A 20,706-nucleotide genomic window follows, 5' to 3' on the forward strand; every position below is an offset into this window, starting at 1 on the left:
AAAAAAGAAAAGAAATAAAAAATGGAAACAAATCTTTTGTAAATAAGGAGGAAAAGAGGGATTGAGGGGAGGAGAGGGAAGTGGGGAAAAAAGAAGCATCAAAATGTGTCATGAACAGGTACCAATTCTCTAAGATGAATGTGATCATTATCTGTAACTAAAAGGTACCAACAAACTTAAATTTTAAAAAATTAGGAAAAAGTAACTCCAAACTCCAAAAAATGGTATCCCAACACACCTAAGAAAGCATAACAAATTACACAGCATTCTGAGCAGGATTATTCCTTTCTTGAGTCTCACACGTTTTCAATGCTTTTGCCTTCTGGGTACAGTGAAATTCTAGTTTTAGAATCTTTCATTTCTTCAACTATTGACTTAACTTTTTGAGTGATCAGCAGTTTTATGACCATTAGGCTCTTTGGCTTCTGTTTGTACTCAATTGCAGGCTGCTTTCTTGTCTTTTTATTTAATGATTTTTTTCTAATAACAGAGCATGAGCCCACGTGCAGTGCAGCAGGAGGGTGGCCGAGGGGTTTTCTCTTTCCTGTCCCTTCCCCTCTGCTGTTCATACCGCCTCTTTGTTTAGCAGGTTTTCAGCTTCTGCTTGCCTTCCCTTTCCGTTTTTCCCCCTTTTTTCAAAACATGAGCACTGAGTGTGTTGCTGAGCGTGTTCCCACTCGTAACCGGACATGAGCACCTAGAGGGTTTCCTGCGAAACCTCACAGCCACACCGTACAGCACAGAGCAAGTTTGCTCAACCTGTCAGCTCTGATGGAGCGCTGAGGTTTTCTCTCTGGTTGGCTATAAAACAAAGCTGCGTGGATGCCCATGTACATGGCCCTTTCACATTGTTGAACAGAACTTGAGAGAAAGTTCCCAGAAAAGAGTTGTTGAGTGAGAGGCCGACACCTGTGTGCTGTGGTAGCTGCTGGCAGGTCCCGCTCCCTGGAGCTGGCTCCCCATTTTCCACCCACCAGCAATGACTGAGGGGTGCAGTGTCCCCCAGTCTTGTCAAGCATGTGAATTTTGGTGAATCCAATCCATGTGAGTGTCTTGGGGCAGTGTTCATTCACATTTCTCCCATGCGGAAGGAGCTTGGGCATCTTGTCATGTTGAAGGATCATGAGCATCTGCTTTGCACAGCTGTCTATGCCAGACTGTGAGATGGTGCTGTAAGTCAGCTGGGGTCCTGACTCCCCCCGTGGACCAGCCATGGCAGCCAGCATCTCTCTTTCCAAGGCAGGTCTTGTATTCTAGGCTTCTTCACCTTTCTGTTTTAGAAGTCAAGAAATCCTCTGATTTCCTTATCTGAAAGTGCCTTTTGGCCTCCATTTCAAAAGAAGTCTGCTGCATATTTGTGCAAAAGGCGTTGCTGGGTTTCCTCTCTGGGCCTGTGACCCCTGGGTCAGACTCTTTGTCCAATCACATTGAACAATCATAGTTGTTCCTGTTTCAGTCTCTTTTTTTTTTTTTTTTTTTTTTTTTTAAACTCATGACCACATGCTTGCAAGGCAGGCACTTATACCACTGAGCTAAATCTTCAGTCTTGCCAGACAATGCAACCTTCATGAAATCCCAAACAACAGACTTCGGAGAGCTTCCGAGAGTCAAGCAGTAACGTTCCGGAGGGTGGCCGGGCCTTCCCCGCAGGCCTCACTCGCCCTTGGTGCGGCCTGCTGTGTGCCTTTGGAATGTCCTTTGTGATGACCTGGTCATGTCAGGATTTCCCTGAGCTCTGCAAGCTGCTCTAGCAGATGTATCAAACCTGAGGCGGAAGCTTGGGAACCAAGTTGACAACCCAGCTCAAGGCACAGGTGGAAACATAACCTGTCTGCAGCGACCCGAGCCGGGAAGTCAGGGGCTCAGTCTTGGAGGCTGTGCCCCTTGGGGAGGTCGCAGGCAGCCTCCACGCAGGGAGTGCCACTCAGAGCTGGGTTGCCAGCAGCATCTGCTGGGAGCAGCCGTGCGTTGGGAGAGGAGGAGGAGAACTGAGACAGAGTTTTGCCTTTTCCGGCCTCCCATCCCACACACACAGGCTTGCACACATTTCCTGCGAGCTTCAGTGGGGTTTTCTCCTTCCACTTGAGAGTTATTTTTTAGGAGTAGTCACTTATCACTAATATATACCTACCTGAAGGTTTGATGTGCCATAAATACTTTATCCATGTTTATCATTTGTCTTTTGAAGTTCTTTATGCTATGCTGAGCCATCCAAGAGATTTCTTTCTGCTTTCATGCGGTCATATTCATCACACTGGAGTCATGATAAGAACGTCCTTCCGTATTCCCAAGTTATAAAGGAATTTAGCCCTGATACTCATATTGGTTTCTTTCTTTTCCATTTGGAGTGACTGTGGCAAATCATCTCTTTAAGCTCTTTAAACTTTCTCTCTTCACTAGGGAAAACCTCCTTCAATTTTTCCCCTCTAGTGATTATTCATTTCATTTAGGGTTTTAATTTTGTTAGCATAAGTTAGTGCAAATTATTCAATTAGTACTTGATGGTCGTGATCCTCCCGTGCTTCTGCCTTGCTACATATCTGACTTTTTATCCTTACTCTTTGTGTTGCTGACTTTTAAAAAAGAAACAATTAGCGTACTTTCTATTTTCTACCATATTAATTTTTGCTTTTATTCATCGTGTCACCTATTTCTATATCCTTGTATTCATAGCTTTTCATTTGTTTTGTTTGGTTTTTTGAGACATGGTCTCTCTAGGTAGCCCAGGCTGGCTTCAAACTCCTTATGTAGGCCAGGTTGGCTTCGCACTCACAGCAATCCTCCTGCCTCAACCTCCCAAGTGTTGATATTACAGATGTGTGCCACTATGCCCAGCTTTTAATAGCTTTTTATCAAAATTACATATAACATGGTATCTTTTTATCATGTGCAACATGATGTTTTGAGGCTCATTGTACACTGTGGGGTGCTGAAACCTAATTAACAAATGTGCTACACACACAGCGTTTCATGGTGAGAGTCCATGACATCCACTCTCTTCCCATAATTACAGTTAGGGGAGGAAATTTCCCATGTGTAGCGCAGCCGGGTGACTGGTTAGGGGACAGTGCACTGTGCTGTGTTCCTTTTACGGCTTTTTATTTGGGAATTTGCTTTCATTCTCATCTTTTCATACACATAACCCTATAAAATCTCTCCTGATTACCACTTTCCTTGTCTGCTACAGCTTTCCCATGTGACATTTTTACTCTCATCACACTGGGAGAATCTGCGACCTCAGCTTGCCTTGCAGCATCACCTCACAATTCTTTAGTTTTGATAATTCCTGTCTTGAGCAGGCCACAGAGGAATTCTGTCACTACCTTCTGGCAATCCATCCTAATTCCCTATTTCCAAAAGGTTCTGCCCGTTCTCGTGCACAAGGACAGCCCCACCCATCCCCAGAGACCAAGGAGAATCTATGCAGACAGGTGGGGGTGATTATAATTTTGATATTAATGTCTGATTTTCCTGTATTGGAGTCAGTGATCACCACTTGTATTAATTTATTTAGTGCACCCCGAGGTATATCGCTAACATGTAGACCATGTTGGAGTATGTACCGTGCATGCTTGAGAATGGTACGTGTTTCCTGTTATCATGGTACAGAACTGGAGGGAGACAGAGGAAGGAAGGGAAGATCTAAGACCAGAAGACCTGCCTGATTCCTGACACTGTGCGGTTCGTCTGCATCGGCAGCCTGCTCAGGTTCATCGGTGTCCAACTGAGGGGAAGAGTTTCTCGGCGCATTTCTTGCTGTTCCTCCTATGGTAACCGTTTCGGGAAGGTGGCTTGTTCTCCTTGGCACACGGACACCGATAACCACTGTGTCTTCACAGTATCTGTGAAGGCTGTGACTTTGCTGGGGGTTCTTTGTAGCGTTTCACACTTTGACTTGACTCTTTCAGCCTGATAATGAGGTCGTGACCCTGTTTCTAAGTTTTTTCTGTTTGTTGTGTCTGGCATATCTTTACCCAAACTTTTATTTTTACACTTTCTGAATCATTTTATTTAAATATGTATTTTTTTATAGCATGGAGCAGCATTTTTATTTATAAGTCAATTAGAAAATCTTAAGAAGAGAGATAAAGTACGTTCATTTCTATGTTTAGTTCTGATTATCATATTTTATATTTTTGAGCATGTTATAGTTTGCTTTATTCCATTAAAAGAAGACAAAACTAAGGCTAAAAACAGTCATCGAATGATTCTCTATGTGGTACAGATTTTCTTTATTCTTTCTCATTTCTTTTGCTATTTAGAACAGTTTTTTTATAACCTTTGGTTTTGTATTAAATGTCTTTTATAAGGTCCTTAGCCAGTTCTCGCTTTAACTGATATTCTGTGACGCCCGCCGCTATCTGAAACCCAATCGGTGAGCTCACTACCATTCTGCTATGTTTGTTTGTTTGCTTGCTGGTTGCTTTTGCAGGATTGGGGCTTGAGTCTAGGACCTTTACACTGAGCTGCATTCCCAGCCCTTTATTATTTTTTATTTTCAGACAGGGTCTCAGTTGCTGAGGGAGACAGTATTAGAAAGGCTCACACTCACAATCCTCTGGCCTCAGCATCCCAAGGCCTGGGACACACAGGTGTGCGTCACTGTGCCTGGCTAACACAGCACTGTCATGTATCTTTTGTCTTTTTTTTCCCCTGGAGTACCGGGCTTTGAACCCAGGGCCTTGCACATGTGGGGCAAATGCTTTACCAGGGAGCTCTATCTGTGCTCCGTCACTCTTCCCTTGTGTATCGCTTGTGTATTCTCTTATTTTGGCATCATCTGAACAGATGGGATTTACATATTATTTGTCTACCATTGTTCCAACCTTTATTTGAAACTTTAGTTACACAACTAAATATGTTGAATGATTATCATTAGTTCTTTCCTCATGTTATCTTCTGGTTGAAGTGGTTTGGTTTAATTCAGTAGATATCCAGGAAAGGACGTGCAAACTGTGCCAGTGCGTGTGTGAGTGTGAGTGTGTGTGTGAGTGTGAGTGTGTGTGTGTGTGTGGTGTGTGTGTGTGTGAGTGTGTGTGTGTGTGTGTGTGTGTGTGTGTGTGTGTGTGCTACAGAGGAGAGAAGGAGGGAGAGAACTGAAGGACAGTTTGGCTATATATAAAATCTTTGGCTTATACTTTTTTCCTTGAATTTTAAAATGTTCTTTCACCAGTCTAAATGTATAACTTATTCCTAAGATTCAGGGTGAACTTAGTTCTTTTTCCATTTTATACAACTTAATTTTTAGCCACTTTCTCTATGTTTTAATGCCTAATAGTTTATTAATATATATTGGGAAATAAATGATTGTTTTGGGACAAATTTCCCAGGCACGTGGAGAATAGTTTAATATGTAGATACAGATTTTTGTTTTTGGGGATTTTTCTTGGATCAAAGTTTTAAGTGTTAACTATGTTTTCTTTCTCCTCCTCTTCCTCCTCCTCTTTTTCTATTCCTATGATACATACACTGGATTCTCTTTGCATTCTGAATTGATGACTTCTCTCTGATTCTTTTTACATTTTTGTTCATTTTATTTGTGTTCTCTTGACTATTATAATGGTCTTTCATCAATAGACCTTTTATATTTTGTATTTGATCAATTCTCTTTTAGTCACTTTTTAGTGAGTTTAAAAATTATTTTTCATCATTTTGATCCATTCTCCTATCTGCCCTTTAATTCACCTCAGAGCTTTTACATATCTGATTTATATTTATTAATATCTGTTATGGAATTACAGCTCTTATTATATTTTCTTGTTTGTGCTTTTAGTTTTAGTTTTGTCTTCTCTTGATGGAGTAAAGCAAACTTTCATTGTCTGTACTTTTCAGACTCTTGTTTTCTGATTTCTTCCCACACTGAATTCGTATGATTTGGTCTGCTATTTTCAGTCCCTTCTGCAAAGCCTTTTTTTCCTAGACCAGCATCAACAGTTCACGTGAGCAAGACCTTGGTGGGTCACCACCTAGTTTTTTGTTCGTGAGCACCCTTTCCTGTTGTTTGAGTGAAGTGCAGTTCCCTTGTAGACGGTAGCACTGGCTGGAGAGAAAAGCGGAGGTCTTAGGCCCTTGTGGTTGTCCTTTGTATCTGCAGATACTTAATTTCTACCTCATGCTCCTCTGTCTTCACCACCAAGTCCTCAAGTACCATCGGCTCCCCGATATCACCCCCACTTACGAGGCAGAGCCTCCTGGGACTTCTGTCTCCCGTTTTGCGCGACTGCCAAGGCCCTTTCAGTTTCCCAGAGTTCGGTCCACAAAGATGTCACCATTAGATTTCCACACCAGATAGTAACCTACATGCACCAAAGTGCCGTTGTCTGTCTCCCCGCCTCCCTCCATGCCCAGGCTCTTGGTCCCTTCGGCATTTCTGTGGTCTCCGCTCCTGACACCAGCGTGACTCTTTGGAGTTGGCCCATTTCTGTTCCTGCTCACCTGTCATTTCTGAAGCTCTTAGAATTTTATTTCTCCTAATTATGGTGCAGGTAGAGGTTGTATGTGGCCTCTTAGCCTTCTTGCTGGATAGTCAGAGTTTTAAAGGGCAAGTAGAGAGAGACAAAAATTAGATGTCAGCCTTTATGCTATAGGAATCCAGAATGTCTCATTAAGTATTTTTAAGTGAATGATAATGACAAATAGTCTATGGAGGGGTTAAGACAGATTTCAAGAAGGTACAAGGAAACAAATTATACATTTCAAAGTCCTCAGCATACCCTTGCTTCCCAAATCTTTCTTTCTAGCCAGCTGTGTCATCAGAGTTTCAGAAACAGAGACAGAAACACCTCCTGGTTTATCACTTTTGACCTCCTAATGGAGCAGGCAAACTAAAGCCAAATATGAACCTTAAGTCTTTACAGATAATATTCTTTTTTGTGCCATGCTTTCTAGCTACCACTTCAGACAGATCTGCCGTATTTAACTTAGTATTTCAAAAGTTCACATCTATATCCAACAGCTTTCCGGATATAAAAGGACCTCTGAACGTTCAAAACATCCCTGAGTATACTATTTCTTTATGCATCAGTGTCTGCCAAGGAAATCATGTACGTTTTCTATTCCAATGCAGTAAGATCTGTTAAGATACAAGTTTACAGTTATGCGTTGTTTCCTGACAGGCATAAGTTCTGATAGGTGCCCCATTAGGCAATTTCATCAGTGTGTGGCCAGTGCAAAATGTGCTCACAAGAGTGCAAATGGATTCGATGTCACCAGGCAGTGTAATCTTATGGAGCCATCGTTGTCTGTATGCCTGTCACTGACCAAAACATCATCATGCCAAGCAGGGTTATACTTGAAATTTTCTGTGCAACTGTATTTTTAATCAAAACTAAATCCATGGTCATGGTCAATGTTTTATTAAATTTTCTATAATCTCATAGTAATTAAATGCTCAGGTTTAATGCACGTGATCAGTGTCATCACTATAAAATATGTTTTAGCTAGATCTCTCTGCCTAAAACAAAATTCACACTGACATCCAGCACTTTCGAATGAAGACTTCACAATCTGTGATCCCACAGTACTGACTGGGTGTGTGCTGTTCCACATAGACTGTGTCTGAGGAAAGGGGGCGGGCCTAAAGGAAAAGGCACTTTCTGTTTTCACGTTTGGATTTTTGGTTTGCTCTTTGGTTTTGCTTTGTTTTCCTGACCGAGTAGGATAATGGTCTGAAAGGAGCTTTTTCTTTCAACTTCCATTTAGTGGCACAGCCTGGGGCTAGCTTATCAATAATGCATGGATTTTGTTAAAACAAGAATATATTCAGGATAGACACTTATAATTATGCAAAAATTGTATGTAATTGCAGGGAAAATGTCACTATCAATCTCAATTGATATACTGAGCATATAGTAGGAATCTGAAACACTTGAATGTGAAGATTAAATATTACTTTCCATGTGGTATATACTGCAGACTAGTTTGTTTAACCTAGGGAGACATACTGTGTTTCTTGTTTTTTGTTGTAATGTTACCATCTCACAAAACACAATCTAACAAGAACTTCCATTTAAAAATGAAGAAGCACAGAGAGAACAAGAACCAGAAATGAAAGCTAAAGTAATAAAGAGTTGAAGGAAAGGTCGCCCACTCGGGTCCCCACCTGCAATATCTTAGTACTCCTCACGACTCCTGAACACTTGTCGGTGCTGCAGGCTACACCAAGGAGTGGATCTGCGCACAGCTTCCTGTGAATTAGTGTAATATAACGTAACATTACATAGCGCATGGAGCTCATCTTACAAGACTGCCTGGCAGGGAAGGAAGGAGCTTCGATTCTGGGAAAGGAAGGAGCTAGGAGTGCGGGTTCCACACCCCTGAGACAAGGCCTGTGTCTTGTAGAGTATTCAATGCAGCAGAACTTAAATAAGAGTATTGTAGTCACCTGGTTTTTTTACCCCCGATGAGTGGGAAGATAACACAATGGAAAACAGTAAAATCAAGTCACTGTCTTGGAAATAGCTATTAAAACAACCAAAGCAATATAAAGAGAGAATAAATGAAAAACTCCTACATGCTCATTCTGTTTGAAAAGTCAAGACTGTCCAAATCTGCCCCGTGTGACTGGCTGCACACTGAGAGGTGTGAGGGACCGTCACATTGGTAATGTGAGATGGCTTTTCAGCGCTTTCCAGATTACTTTGTATTTCCAAAAAGTTGCAGAAGTAGAACAAAGTGTTTCAACATGCATTTTGCATAACTTCCTGTAATACTATCTTTCACAGCTACAGTTATTGAAATAGGATGTTGATATTCACGTAGACTGTAACTAAACTAAAAAGCTTCTTTACACTTTACCTGTTGTTCTTTTCCTGGTTGCGGACCTGGTCTGCTGTCCACGGGCATTTGCACATCCCATCTCCCTGATGGGCACTCTAACAGTGCCTCCATCTATCTTTCTTTTGAATGACTTTGACACTTTGGAAGAGTGTTGGCCCTTTACTTTACGCAGAACCCCTCCATTTGAGATGGTCACATGATTTCTTATGATCAAAATGAAGTTATTTATTTTTCATAAGTATATTATAGAGGGGAAGCCTGTCCTTTCTTTACATGATATCAGACTATTGTTATTTTCTTAATGATGTTAACTATGGATCATCTATTATTATAGATGTTGTTTTTAAAACATTAGACCAAATAGAAGAGTGAGGAATGTCTATTTCAAGGTTGCTGAAGTGTTTATTATTTTAAAAGTGATTTGCATATATTTATAATCAATACATGTGTGGTTCTTTGCTCTCGTACCTCTTGGGCTGACTGGGCGGGCCCTAGATTCACAGGTTAGACTCTGCCCTCGCTGAACAATCTAGATGGATCAGTGACCCGAGGCAGCTGTCACACTGGCTGTCTTTGCAAGATAAACTTGAGTCATTTGTAGAAAATGGAAGCACCTTGAGGCCAAAATGTTAAGTGAGATAAATCAGACTCGATATATAAATAAAATGAGAAATAAAAGATAGATAATAGAAAAAAAGAAAGAGAAATAAAAGTTGCTGTAATCCAGCATGGGCAAGCTACTTTGACAGTATAATTATCTTAATGTGTTTTCTATTTTGGCCTATTAGTCTGGCTGTTAATCTGTATACATGATAATTAAGTTTATGAGGCTTTCTAAATGAATCAGATGCCAGGAGAATAAAAGGTTAGTGGAGGACAGGGGAACATAAGGAGTGAGATACATTATGTACAGGTACCAATTTCCTGCAGTGAATATAACCATGTACTGCATGCAAACAGGAACTACTAAAATTTTTTTAATTTTAATAAACAAGACAAACCAGCAGAAATAGCCAACTAGCAGATGAGAAGGAAGGCTGTACAGAGTAGCCAAGAACTGAGTGAAAGAGATGGACAACACAAGATGGACAAAGGGGTCTTTTTGAAACACTCAGCGATAAATTAGATTCTAGGTTTCTTACAGCTCCGCTTCTATGACAAATGTTGTCCATAGATTTCTACAAATTTACTGCTGGTAGCCCAAATGGCACTTTTTCGTGCTCTACCCTACAGATCTGTTTTCTGAAATTAAAATGGACCAATAATAATAATAACTATTTGGAAAAAGTAATTTAGTAAAAAGAACCTGGTGGATTGATTTGATTCTATTCCAGTTTTACAAAGCTCAAATGAATGACTGCAAATTAATCTAGACATTAGCACAAACTTTTTCAGGGTACAAGTAGCTAATTACTGAGTCTCCTCCATGGTTCCATGGCCCGAAGAAAATCTCAATTAAAACAGTTCTTAATGCAGTATTAACCTTGCTGATCTCCAGTGTTTGTTTTCCCCTGTTGTGCAGTGTATCTTATTCTTTTATCAGTGTGACCTTAATCACCTGCAGATTCCTCGAGCACTATTGAATACAGTATTCTAAATAACCCAGGACCCAAACCTCCAGTCGTCACACTTGCCTGATTGGGCAAATAGTACAAAATTGGAAGTTCTTTTTCTCATTTGTTAGCCTAATTTAGAGAAGAAGATGTAGGAGTTTTAAAGCAAATTGAAGTTCAAGTAACTTATTTTTCTCAGCAAAAGATAATCTTTAACTTTTCATCATCCAGAAGAAGATATGTACTCTGAAGTAAATCATCTTAAAACTTTCATTTTATCCCTTTTACAAATAATGAAAAAACATGAATAGTGTGATCTTCATTTTTGGTAAATATGTAAAGTATCTCAACCAGCGGTTATAAATTACAGTTAGACAACGTAAGAAATTCAGGTATGCTACTGCACAGTAGAGTAACTACAGATAATAATTATGTTCCATACATTTTGAAAGCCTAGAAGAAGGGACTTTGCAAGCTCTCACCATAAAAAATGGTAACTAAGGAGAGAGATATTTAAATTGATCTAAACATGGCAGAAAGTATACACATATTGAAATACCATGTGCCTACCCTATTAATATATATATATTTATGTTTTTATATATTAGTCAAAGGTAAACTTCTAGGCTTATTTTGTGATTTTATAAAAGGAAAATATGCTTCAGAGTAATAAAAACACATATGCAGGTACACCAATACTTACACACTTATATCCACACACACACATGCACACACATATATGTATTTAACTTTCTAAATCTTGCTTGTATATTTTTACATCTATCCTGTGAAACTTACAAATGAAGTGATGCATGTATCTGTGGGTGATTTCTGTAACATCTGAAAATCTTTAAACAAACAACAGCTTTTTGTAATAGAAAACTAGAGCTATAGTGCGTTATTTTGTCTTCAGGTGAGAGTCAAGGACCATTGGCAGTTGATCACGAAGTTCATGTGATTTATAACGTGCAACTTTGTTTCATCTTGAATTATAATTTTACTTTGGAAATATGAAGCAAGCAAGAAAACAAACAAAATATAATATGTCTTGTGAAAACCAAAAAAGATTTCCCCTAAAGTGCATTATAAATTGTTCCCAGGACCTATGGCATTGTGAATCTGACAGAGATAATCAATCTCTGGGTTGTATTGCATAGAATTAGTAATTAATGCCCACCCTAAAGAGTCAAAGCAAGGAATAAATGAAAGAACAATTTCTATCATAAAAGATAGTTTTGAACAAGCCAGGTGAGGTGGCCCATGCTTCTAATCCTATCCCTTGGGAGGCTGAGGCAGAAAGATTGCCACAGGTTTGAAGCCAGCCTGGGCTATGTAGTGAGTTCAAGTCCAGCCTGAATTATATAACCAGAATCTGTCTCGAAAAGAACCAGCCCCCCAAAAAAATTTGATCATAAAATGATTCTATATGGCAATGGAAAAGATTAGGATTATATCCATACATTACAGGTCAGACTTTTACTTCTTATGTTACTGAGTGTGGTCATTTGTATGCTGTTGTATTTATGATATTGAACTTATTATATGTGTCCGTGCATTAAGCCAGGCATATAATAAACATAGCATCAGTTGCTATTCTCTGTATATTCTTTTCATTTTAGCAGCTTATAAAAGACTCAATAGATTTTGTCAAATGCATTGGTTGTAATGGCCAAATTCTCCAATAGCTTGGATTTGGTGAAAAACACGTAGGTAGTTATTCTCTTTATGCATAAAGTGGTGTTTATAGTGTGATAATTAGTGTTTCTCATTGCTTAAGATTTCTGGAATCACAGTACTGGAATTTTGAACCTTGAGTTGTCAAAATAAAATGAATTAGGACTTGAAAATCCAGCAAGACCCCATCATAGCCAACACAGATTTGCTCTTATCATTATGCTGAAAGAAAGATTCCTCAAGTCACTCTGCAGCCCATGTCATAAGTTTACTAAGGTCTCCCCTTTGTATGAACTATGTTTGATGCAGTTATGCTGGTGAGTTTTATTATGAAGTGCTTCCCCAGGTTTGCCCAGCGAGCTACAGAAGATAAGGCAATTGCGTTGTTAAGTGTCAAGTCAGAATCTGAATTCCAAAACCTATGTGTCCCTAAAGTTTTAGATGAGGCAATGTTGGTGTGTAGTTAATGGTAGAGAGAAGCCCAATGCCTAGCACACTGCCAGGGAGACCGCACACTGGCGCCCCAGTGAATGAGAAGGTGGCAATATGACCACGTGTCTCAAAACCATGAAAGGGTGTATGGCCTTCAACCCAAAATCCTGCTTCTGGGAAATTTCCATTGCTAAAATTATTGGGAAATAATAAAAAGTTTAAGTTTGGGTGCATCTGCCACAATGACACATACAGGTGAAAACAAGGGAGTCCCAAATGTTCAGAGCAGAAATCTGGAACTGCACAGATCTGCAAGTCCAGCTCCTGTGCAGTCCTTGAAGTGAAATCGTGCAGGAATCTTCACTCACATTCAAAGACACCTTCACTATTTTGTCAGAATACTAGGCTATACACATCCGTAACCCTGTCATGGAATTTCTTTGAAAGTTATGTGTATAGACATAGAAATTCATAGGATGGATATTCACCACTAGATTCACAGTGGTTATCTCAGGATGGCAGGATTGTGGGTAATTCTAAATTTCTATTACTGTACTCAGCCTATCGTGGCATGTATTGCTATTGTAACAATAAAACGTCTACATCTCAGTTAAATGTACTATTGAAGCATATCAGTGTATCTTAATTTTCAAATTATACTTGTGAAGTTTTCTATCAAGAAAAATATGTCTTCATCATTGCCTGAGTCAGCTATGAAGTCTCTGAATGTAGAGAATAGTGCTGAGGGCAAAATTTGGCTTTCAGATGGTGTGGTTTTGACTACCACAGCGCTTACAGTCCAGTGGATATCTTTGCTGTGCGTGTATATTAAAGTTAACAATGGAGCTTTGAAAAGACGAGGTATTTTGTCAGGTAATGTGTAGCATTTTAGACTTCGTTTTTAAACTGTGCCCAGAGAGCATACTGCCAGCCTTCACGTTCTGACCCATGTGCTGTGAACAGCAAGGAGATGCTCTCAAATAGCAGGATGTCAATTGGGAGTTCATAATGCCTTTGTCTCAGTCATCAGAGATAATTTGCTCTCTTCGGAAATGTGTTTTGAAAATACAATCTTTATCCTGAAATGCCCCTTTAACAATACAAACAAATAAGAAAGCCGTATGCACTTTCTGGAAACCGATTTGCCTTCCGTGTTGCACTCAGTGGTAAGAGCGTGATTTGTGCCGTCCTACCGCTTGGCATGGGTAGACCCAGCTAGACCCAGCAGCGTGTCTGCAGAAGAGAGAGCTCTGTGTTTTAACTGCCAATTTTCAATCATTGCTTCTTACGGTTCCCACAATACGCGTCTGAAATTTGGTGCTAACGCTGAATGCTTTATTCTGCTCTCATAGACCATTTCTGCAACCCATGAATCATTAAATTCTGTTGCTTTTTATTAGAAAATTGCAATAGCTGTTCTTTACTTACTGAAAGAAATAACTTTTTTATTTTTCAGAGCTTCCATATGGCTGGGAAAAAATCGATGATCCCATATATGGCACTTACTATGTCGAGTAAGTCTCTAAGTGTGATATTAACTTGTTCATATGTTGTGAAGCTGTGTGTATTTCATTTATCAAGTGTGTGTGGCTGACAACCCCTTCCTCTTTCATCTTTTTCTGGAGTACTCACAAAGGCTGTAGCCTCACTTGCTAGCTGTTACTTGCCTTTCTAACTGGCTAATTTGTCATTCTATCCTTTGATTCGCGGTTCTAAAACGCCAATTGAAAAAGTGTGTTTCACTCTGTCCTCTAAATGAATGATAATTAAAGATAGCAAAGTGAATGCCTTTCATTTTGCAATCAAAATGTTGGGAGCTGCCTGGTTGTGCAGAAGAGATTTTATATTAAACTACATTTCAAAACCAATTAAATGAGTCAGCCATACTTTCCAGCTGAATGATAAAATAAAATTTATATTTTTTTTCATGTTTAGGACTCAATTTTAAATCAATAGCATTCTTTTAATAGGTTGGATTGCATGTTACCTATTAGAGCTTGCATTACATTTGTGTATTTATGCTATCACGATATTTATGCCATCATGTATTTATGCTATTTCCAACTAAGTAACCTTTTATTCAAAGCAAAGAACCTATTAGAGATTCAGTTATGTACACATATTTTTTCCCTTAGGAAAAGCAAATGATAGTCACAATTTCAAAATATATATCCATTTTTAAATATATCCATTTTTCTTACAGAATCCACTTCAGATCGAGGAAAAAATTATTTTTATCTACTGTATTAAGTTCCTAACATTATTAAGAACAAAACCCACATATTCCTTATGATAACTATATCACCCAAGCAATGCAGAGCTGAAAAATGCAAGAAGGTCACATTATTTATCAAAGTGTAACCTTGTTTTTCTAACCATATTCTGCCTAACAATGAACTAAAACTAGACAGTCAAGGGGGGTAGATTATTGGTGTTTTCTCTAAGGATATTCAAACAGCTTGACGAGGTGTCAAGCCCTTCTCTGAGCTGGAGGTGTACAGATAGGAAAGACGTGTATTCCTGCTTGCCCTCATGTCTCTCCCACCTGAGCACTTGTGTCAAACGCTGTCACCGCCTCTGTGTTTTGGGGAAGCCCCTCTCCAGGGGCGCAGTGCCCCTTTTCCAGACTCAGCCCAGGTGGACTCAGCTCGTTGGACATGGGCCACCTTCTAACAGTGCCTAATGCCAAGTGTCAGGAAGACCCTCAGTGGGTAGAGAAGGCAGGTAAATACAATAGAGGTATCTCTAATCGTGCAAACAAATGAGAATCATTTGTGAATAGTTGTAAGACCTCTGAGTCCCACTCAATTGCTAATCAATTAAAATACTCAGCAATTTTCATAATAATAATAATACAGCTGCTGTTCCTGGATAAATTTAACACTGCATGTAATAAATAGTTTAGCTTAACTCCCTGGCTCAGCCTGCACTGTGCACAAGCCTGTTAGATCTAAAACCCAAGGTGGTTCCAGATGTAGAAAGAGAACTGAAGTGTGATACACCTTTTCCCTCTTTACTATATGTCCCTGCGGCATCATTGGATGGAAATTTTTTTTTAAAATTTTACAGTCTTTCCTTATCCATATATTGGCAAACTCCATAAAGATCCAGCTGGGAAATATTAGGGGGAGCAGTAGACCTCTGTCACAGCCACTCAGCCGGCCTTTGCAGCTTGAAAACAAGCAGAGGCAGCACTTGCATGAACCAGGAAGGCTGCGTTCAAGTAAAACTTCATTTACAAAGCAGCCAGCTGGCCGCATTTTGTCTGAAAATTCATAGTTTGCTGATCCCTGATGCACTGTAATTCTTGAGAGTGTTCCTCTGTGTCCATAATTTCTTTCACATTTACTTCCAGTGAGGAGATGGTATGTGACTCAGTCTGCCCCAGTCACCTCTCAGAGAAATGAGAAATGCTTCCCACCTTCTTGATCCTGGAGGTATATGTTCATCAATTAAGATCTGTCATCAGTAGACCCAACAGTGAATTATTATATGGAGCATTGGCTTTAGCCTAGAAAAAGTTGTGGTTATCATTAGAATTTGAATAGTTGTCTTTTAATTTGTTTTTGCTTAAATTATACTTCTCTCTATATTTTCAACTCCATTGTCCATGTATTACAGCCATCATCAGAAAGTTGTTCAAAATTCAGTCATGACATGTAATTAGAACGGACTGATGTGCTTCATAATTGTATGATTCCCTCTCATGGGCACAGGAAAATACTGTAAGGTCATATACACAGGTCACAGGGTGTCCAAATAACTCCTTCCTGTGGCATCAGGCTCCACCATTTGCCATGGGTTTTAATCACATTCCAGCAGCCCACAGAGTCTGCCAGTGCCAGTCACGAGGTGTGAGAGCACACTGTACCATGGTGAAGACCAAGTTACAAACACGCAGATAATTCAAACTTAAAGATAAGCTTAAATTGAATATTTTCCCCTAATATTTCTCAGAAACATCCTTTAGGAAAAATCCACCCACATCACTAAACCACTTCCATTTATTCTGTATAATGTATGATTATTTGAAATGAGGTCTATCTTCTGTAACAGCTAGGACAATTTGTCAAGAATTTTAACTACAATACACTGATCCTCATAGTTTATTCAATTTATTGTGTCTCTCATTTCCAATCTGCTCTTATTCCTTAAATATGTTTGTTATGACTAGTAGCCCTATCTATGGAATTTATTCGAATCTATATGTAAATAGAATGGTTAATCATTACTTTCAATCCGTTGGGTATTTCAGTTGAAAAAAATTTTTTGTAGGGAAAAATAATCGATTTCTAGTTTGTTATCATCTTTTCCAATATAGATACAAAAACTATAAAATACTAATTGGCTACAATGTTCATAATTGTAATGATAGCATTAATGTCAGTATCTTACAAAATCATGTATTTTATGTCTAATGTTGATATTTAGTTAATGAAACAAAGTACAGTCATCCTTATCATCAATCTCTGGATGCGAAAATCTTGGATTCACTAATATTATTGGCAGCAGGCAGGGCATGGTCCTTTCTTCTGTTGGATTGCATACCCACCCACACACTTGGGCCGTGGGGCTGATCAGAGTATGAGCAGCATGCTTCCTGCCCCACCAGCAGCCAGGAACACCTGTGGGCTCAGCACTGAGCACCCACTCGAGGTGAAGGACAGGACAGCCCCCTTCAAACCAATCCACACCTAGGAGCACACCTGGGGCCCTGTCACCAGCCCAGCAGACCAGATGGCAGTCAGCACTGTGCTTCTGGCTCAGCAACACATACACACCTTTCTTCTGTCTGCCCCACACAGACAGGTAGGAATCTCAGACTCAACAGCAGATGAAATCCCAGAGTCTAGGCGGGCCAGGTTTTGATCATCTGACCTCACCCTGCTGTGCTGCACTTCTGTTCTCTGCAAATTCACTTTCAAGATTGTAAACTGGAGTATCTTCAAGCACCAGAGAGACCCAAGGAAAGCTCGTCAGGATGCCACCAAAATACTTAGTATTTAGTCCTCAGACTGCCTGACCGGGGCTGAGCTCTCAGCAGGCTTGGCTGCATGGATAGCTTTCTCTGTGGTGAGAATGAAGTAAGTTTCCTTAAATTCACAGAGGAGCAGACCCTGGCTAATAAAGTTGAGGAACTCACCCACCGTCACGCATTCTCGCAACAAAGGGCTGAAATTCAGATCTAGATCATCTGGTGGCTGAGCCCAGACTCTGAATTCTCATCCAAAATGCTCCCATCAATTTAGCAAGGATGTATAATCCAGGGTGGGTTAAGAAGGCATTGAGGCTCCCTGCTTTAGAGGAACAAGGACTCTCTCAACATTTCTGCCCTTCACACAGGTGTCCAGCAGGTTGGCCAGCTTCAGAAGGCCGTGCTGCCCTCACAGCCCAGGGAGATGAGCTTTGGCCCAAACAATGTGGGCCACCATGTTTATATGCCCATGACTTTAGGGTGATTCTGGGCGCCATGGCCACTGGAAATAAGACCTGAAAGAAGAGAAGTACTTCTTGGGTCAACCTAACAATGGGAACAATAGCTGAGCATGGTGGCACATGCCTGTAATCCCAGCACTCAGGACACTGAGGCCAGCCTGGGCTACATAGTGAGTTCAAGGCCAGCCTGAACTACACAGTGAAATCCTGTGTCAAAACAAACAAAATCACAGGGCATGGGCCCCTGTTTGGAGGAGCTGATGGCTGCATAGCTGTGCTTCGGGGACTGGAGACCCTATCACTATCTTTTCTCAATTTGTCTCCTGCAGGGCAGGTAAACCAAGTTTTTCCTCCTTGTAGCAGCAGAAAGAATTTAGCCCAGTTTTTCTTGGCAGACACCAAATCCCTGCTACCGCAGCACTTAGCAATGTATTAAGAAGTCCTAAAGCTGCTAACTAGAAATGTAACTGTCACCGTTCATAAGGAAAGGAAACATTTTCTAATGCAAAAAGAAAAAAAGTGCAAAATGTAGAGTTGAACAGCTGTGACTTTTCTACAAATGTGGTTTTCTCTCCTCTTTTGTGAAATTATGTCTGCTGGGTACATTTTGGTTTTAATGGCAGTTACATAATTTGCTTAACTAGCTAATCCAGGAGACACAATTTCCCGGGACAGCTTTTATGCCAGGCTGATTTCTCTGGTACAGAAAGAGAAGCGGACCGTGGAACCAGAGTTAGAATGATAGGAGAGACTGACAGATGTGATTTTCCTGTAAAGGTTTTATAACTTTTTTCCTGGAATGTCACACATCTGCTGCTCTAAAACATGCTTGTGTAGAGTTCCAGAGAGTATGAGAAGTGCTGTATAATGTCTTCAATGTGTCCACCACTGAGTATAAAAGGAAAATCAGATACATTCCATAGTTAATGGTGCACATTTGTCATGATATAGCAGGCCGGGAGCACTGTGATCTAGCAAGCTGGAACTCCATGCCTTTGAGTTTCTAAATGTTCCAAGAAAAAAAATTCCCTAAGTTAGACTTCTTTAAAAGTCAGGACACATGCAAACCATTTTCAGTTAGAATTCAAAATAAAAGAACATCTATTTTAACATCTCGGAGGAGGGATGGTCTCTGATGAAAGTTAGATTTTCAAACTATTTTGGTGTTTCATTAATCTTTTTTATTAAGTTTATTGGTACATTTTAGGTGTGCATGATGATCACATTCCTCGTAGGCCGTTTGTGCCTGTGCATGCTGTAACTTGGCTCTTTTTTCCCCACTCCCCTCCCTTCTCTTCAACCCCTCTTCCCTTCCTTATTTGCAAAAGCTTTGTTTCCATTTTTGCCTTCTTTTGTCATTTTTCACCCCCTTCTCCCCTCTCCCATCCCTAGTTCCCTTTCCCATTTGAACATTTTCTTCCTATTTCACAATATACAAAGAATTCATTAATCTTTAGAAATTTTTATGTTTTCCAAGCAACAATTTTAAAAAAATCCTTTCCCTGGCTTACACATTTATGTCGTAGGAGATGCAAAGGAAAAGTGACATTGTTGTGAAGATACTCAGTGACTCTCTGTGTAAGGCGAGCCCCAAAACTTGAGAACAGCACTGGGACATCTGCTGTTACCCCTAAGTGGCCAGAGGCGTGGGCTGCAGCTTACGCAGTGTCCCAGCTGTGGGGCGGCCTCGCTGTGAGGCCTCGGATAGGCGGGTGTGGAGAGGAAGGAAGAGAGGAAAAGGAAAACAGGCAAAGAAGAAGAAGAGGCTGGTGTTTGTGGTGTGCTCACGAGAGCCCACGCACACGACTCTCACTGCCTTGTAGCCCGAGCTGATTCAATCCTCCCCGTCTCCTGTGGAGTCTGCATTATTATCCCCATGTTGTCAGAAGGAAACTGAGGTACAGATCATGTTACAAGCACTAAATAATAGAGACACGATTTGAACGCAGCCAGTCTCATCCCAGAACTGACATTTAGCATTTAACATACACTTATAGTAAGTGCTCCATGAATATTATTTTTTAATCTTTAATTTCGCAATTATGTGTATGAAACATCTCCTTTTTGCATTGTTTTTCCAGTACTTTCATGACTACAGCATACTCCAAAAAATGAACAGCTCTAAGGAACACTGTTTGATTTGGAAAGAAGCGCGTACCTTTACCTCATAGCCAGAATGTGCTACCTGGAACAGGGCAAGTGTTTCTTTAGAATTTCTGATATTCCCCAGTCCTGCTGCGACTGATGAAAGGACTGCAGAAGTCACGTTCCTGTGGTCCCCAAAGGCCTGGGGCTTGCAGGGTAAACTGGAAGGCAGTTAGGCCGTCGTCATTTCCCAGGCTGCCCGTCATCCCACCTCACTGGGGATTTGAGATGATAGTGGAAGAAGTGAAATGGAAGATGCCTTTAACTTTTAATGTGAAAATCATCACAGGCACAAAGGAGGAAACCCAAGCTCTGGAGCTGAGGGGATGCCCGGGGCCGAGCCAGGGCTCTGGGCAGAGCAGCTGGGGCACTTTCGCACTTCACAACGTGTTTTCCTGGGCTTATTCACAAACCTCAGTGAGCTCCAGTTCTGAGCTGAAAACACAACGGGAAAATAAACACACACGCACTTGGGGCCCCTGAGCTCTAACCAGACTCTGGTCAGCTCTTTCTCCTCTTTCACTCACCCCGCTCTTCCCTTTTTTTCTTCCCTTACCCCAGAAAGCTTTTAATGCCAAATAAAGAACATTTCAGGCCTCCAGAGATTTAACTTTGCTTTATAGCCGACAGAATTTTAGGAATAACAATGAGTTAGGCTCTTTGTTGTCACAATTATGTGTACAAAGTA

At 40.4% G+C, this 20,706-nt stretch overlaps 1 protein-coding gene across 13 annotated transcripts in view; it reads left to right on the forward strand.

Annotated features, from left to right (window-relative positions):
• The window catches only part of Magi2 (membrane associated guanylate kinase, WW and PDZ domain containing 2), a 1,223,070-nt gene that overhangs the window by 906,032 nt on the left and 296,332 nt on the right, over positions 1-20,706 (forward strand). For all 13 annotated transcript variants that reach the window (XM_063233871.1, XM_063233916.1, XM_063233891.1 and 10 more), the window contains one exon: positions 13,894-13,951. In XM_063233871.1, coding sequence (XP_063089941.1) covers positions 13,894-13,951 — 58 coding nt within the window. The remainder of the gene's footprint in view (positions 1-13,893; positions 13,952-20,706) is intronic.

Source organism: Cavia porcellus, unplaced genomic scaffold (assembly GCF_034190915.1).
Source record: "Cavia porcellus strain 051 isolate PalLab524CR breed Dunkin Hartley unplaced genomic scaffold, mCavPor4.1 scaffold_2, whole genome shotgun sequence".
Lineage (NCBI taxonomy): Eukaryota > Metazoa > Chordata > Mammalia > Rodentia > Caviidae > Cavia > Cavia porcellus.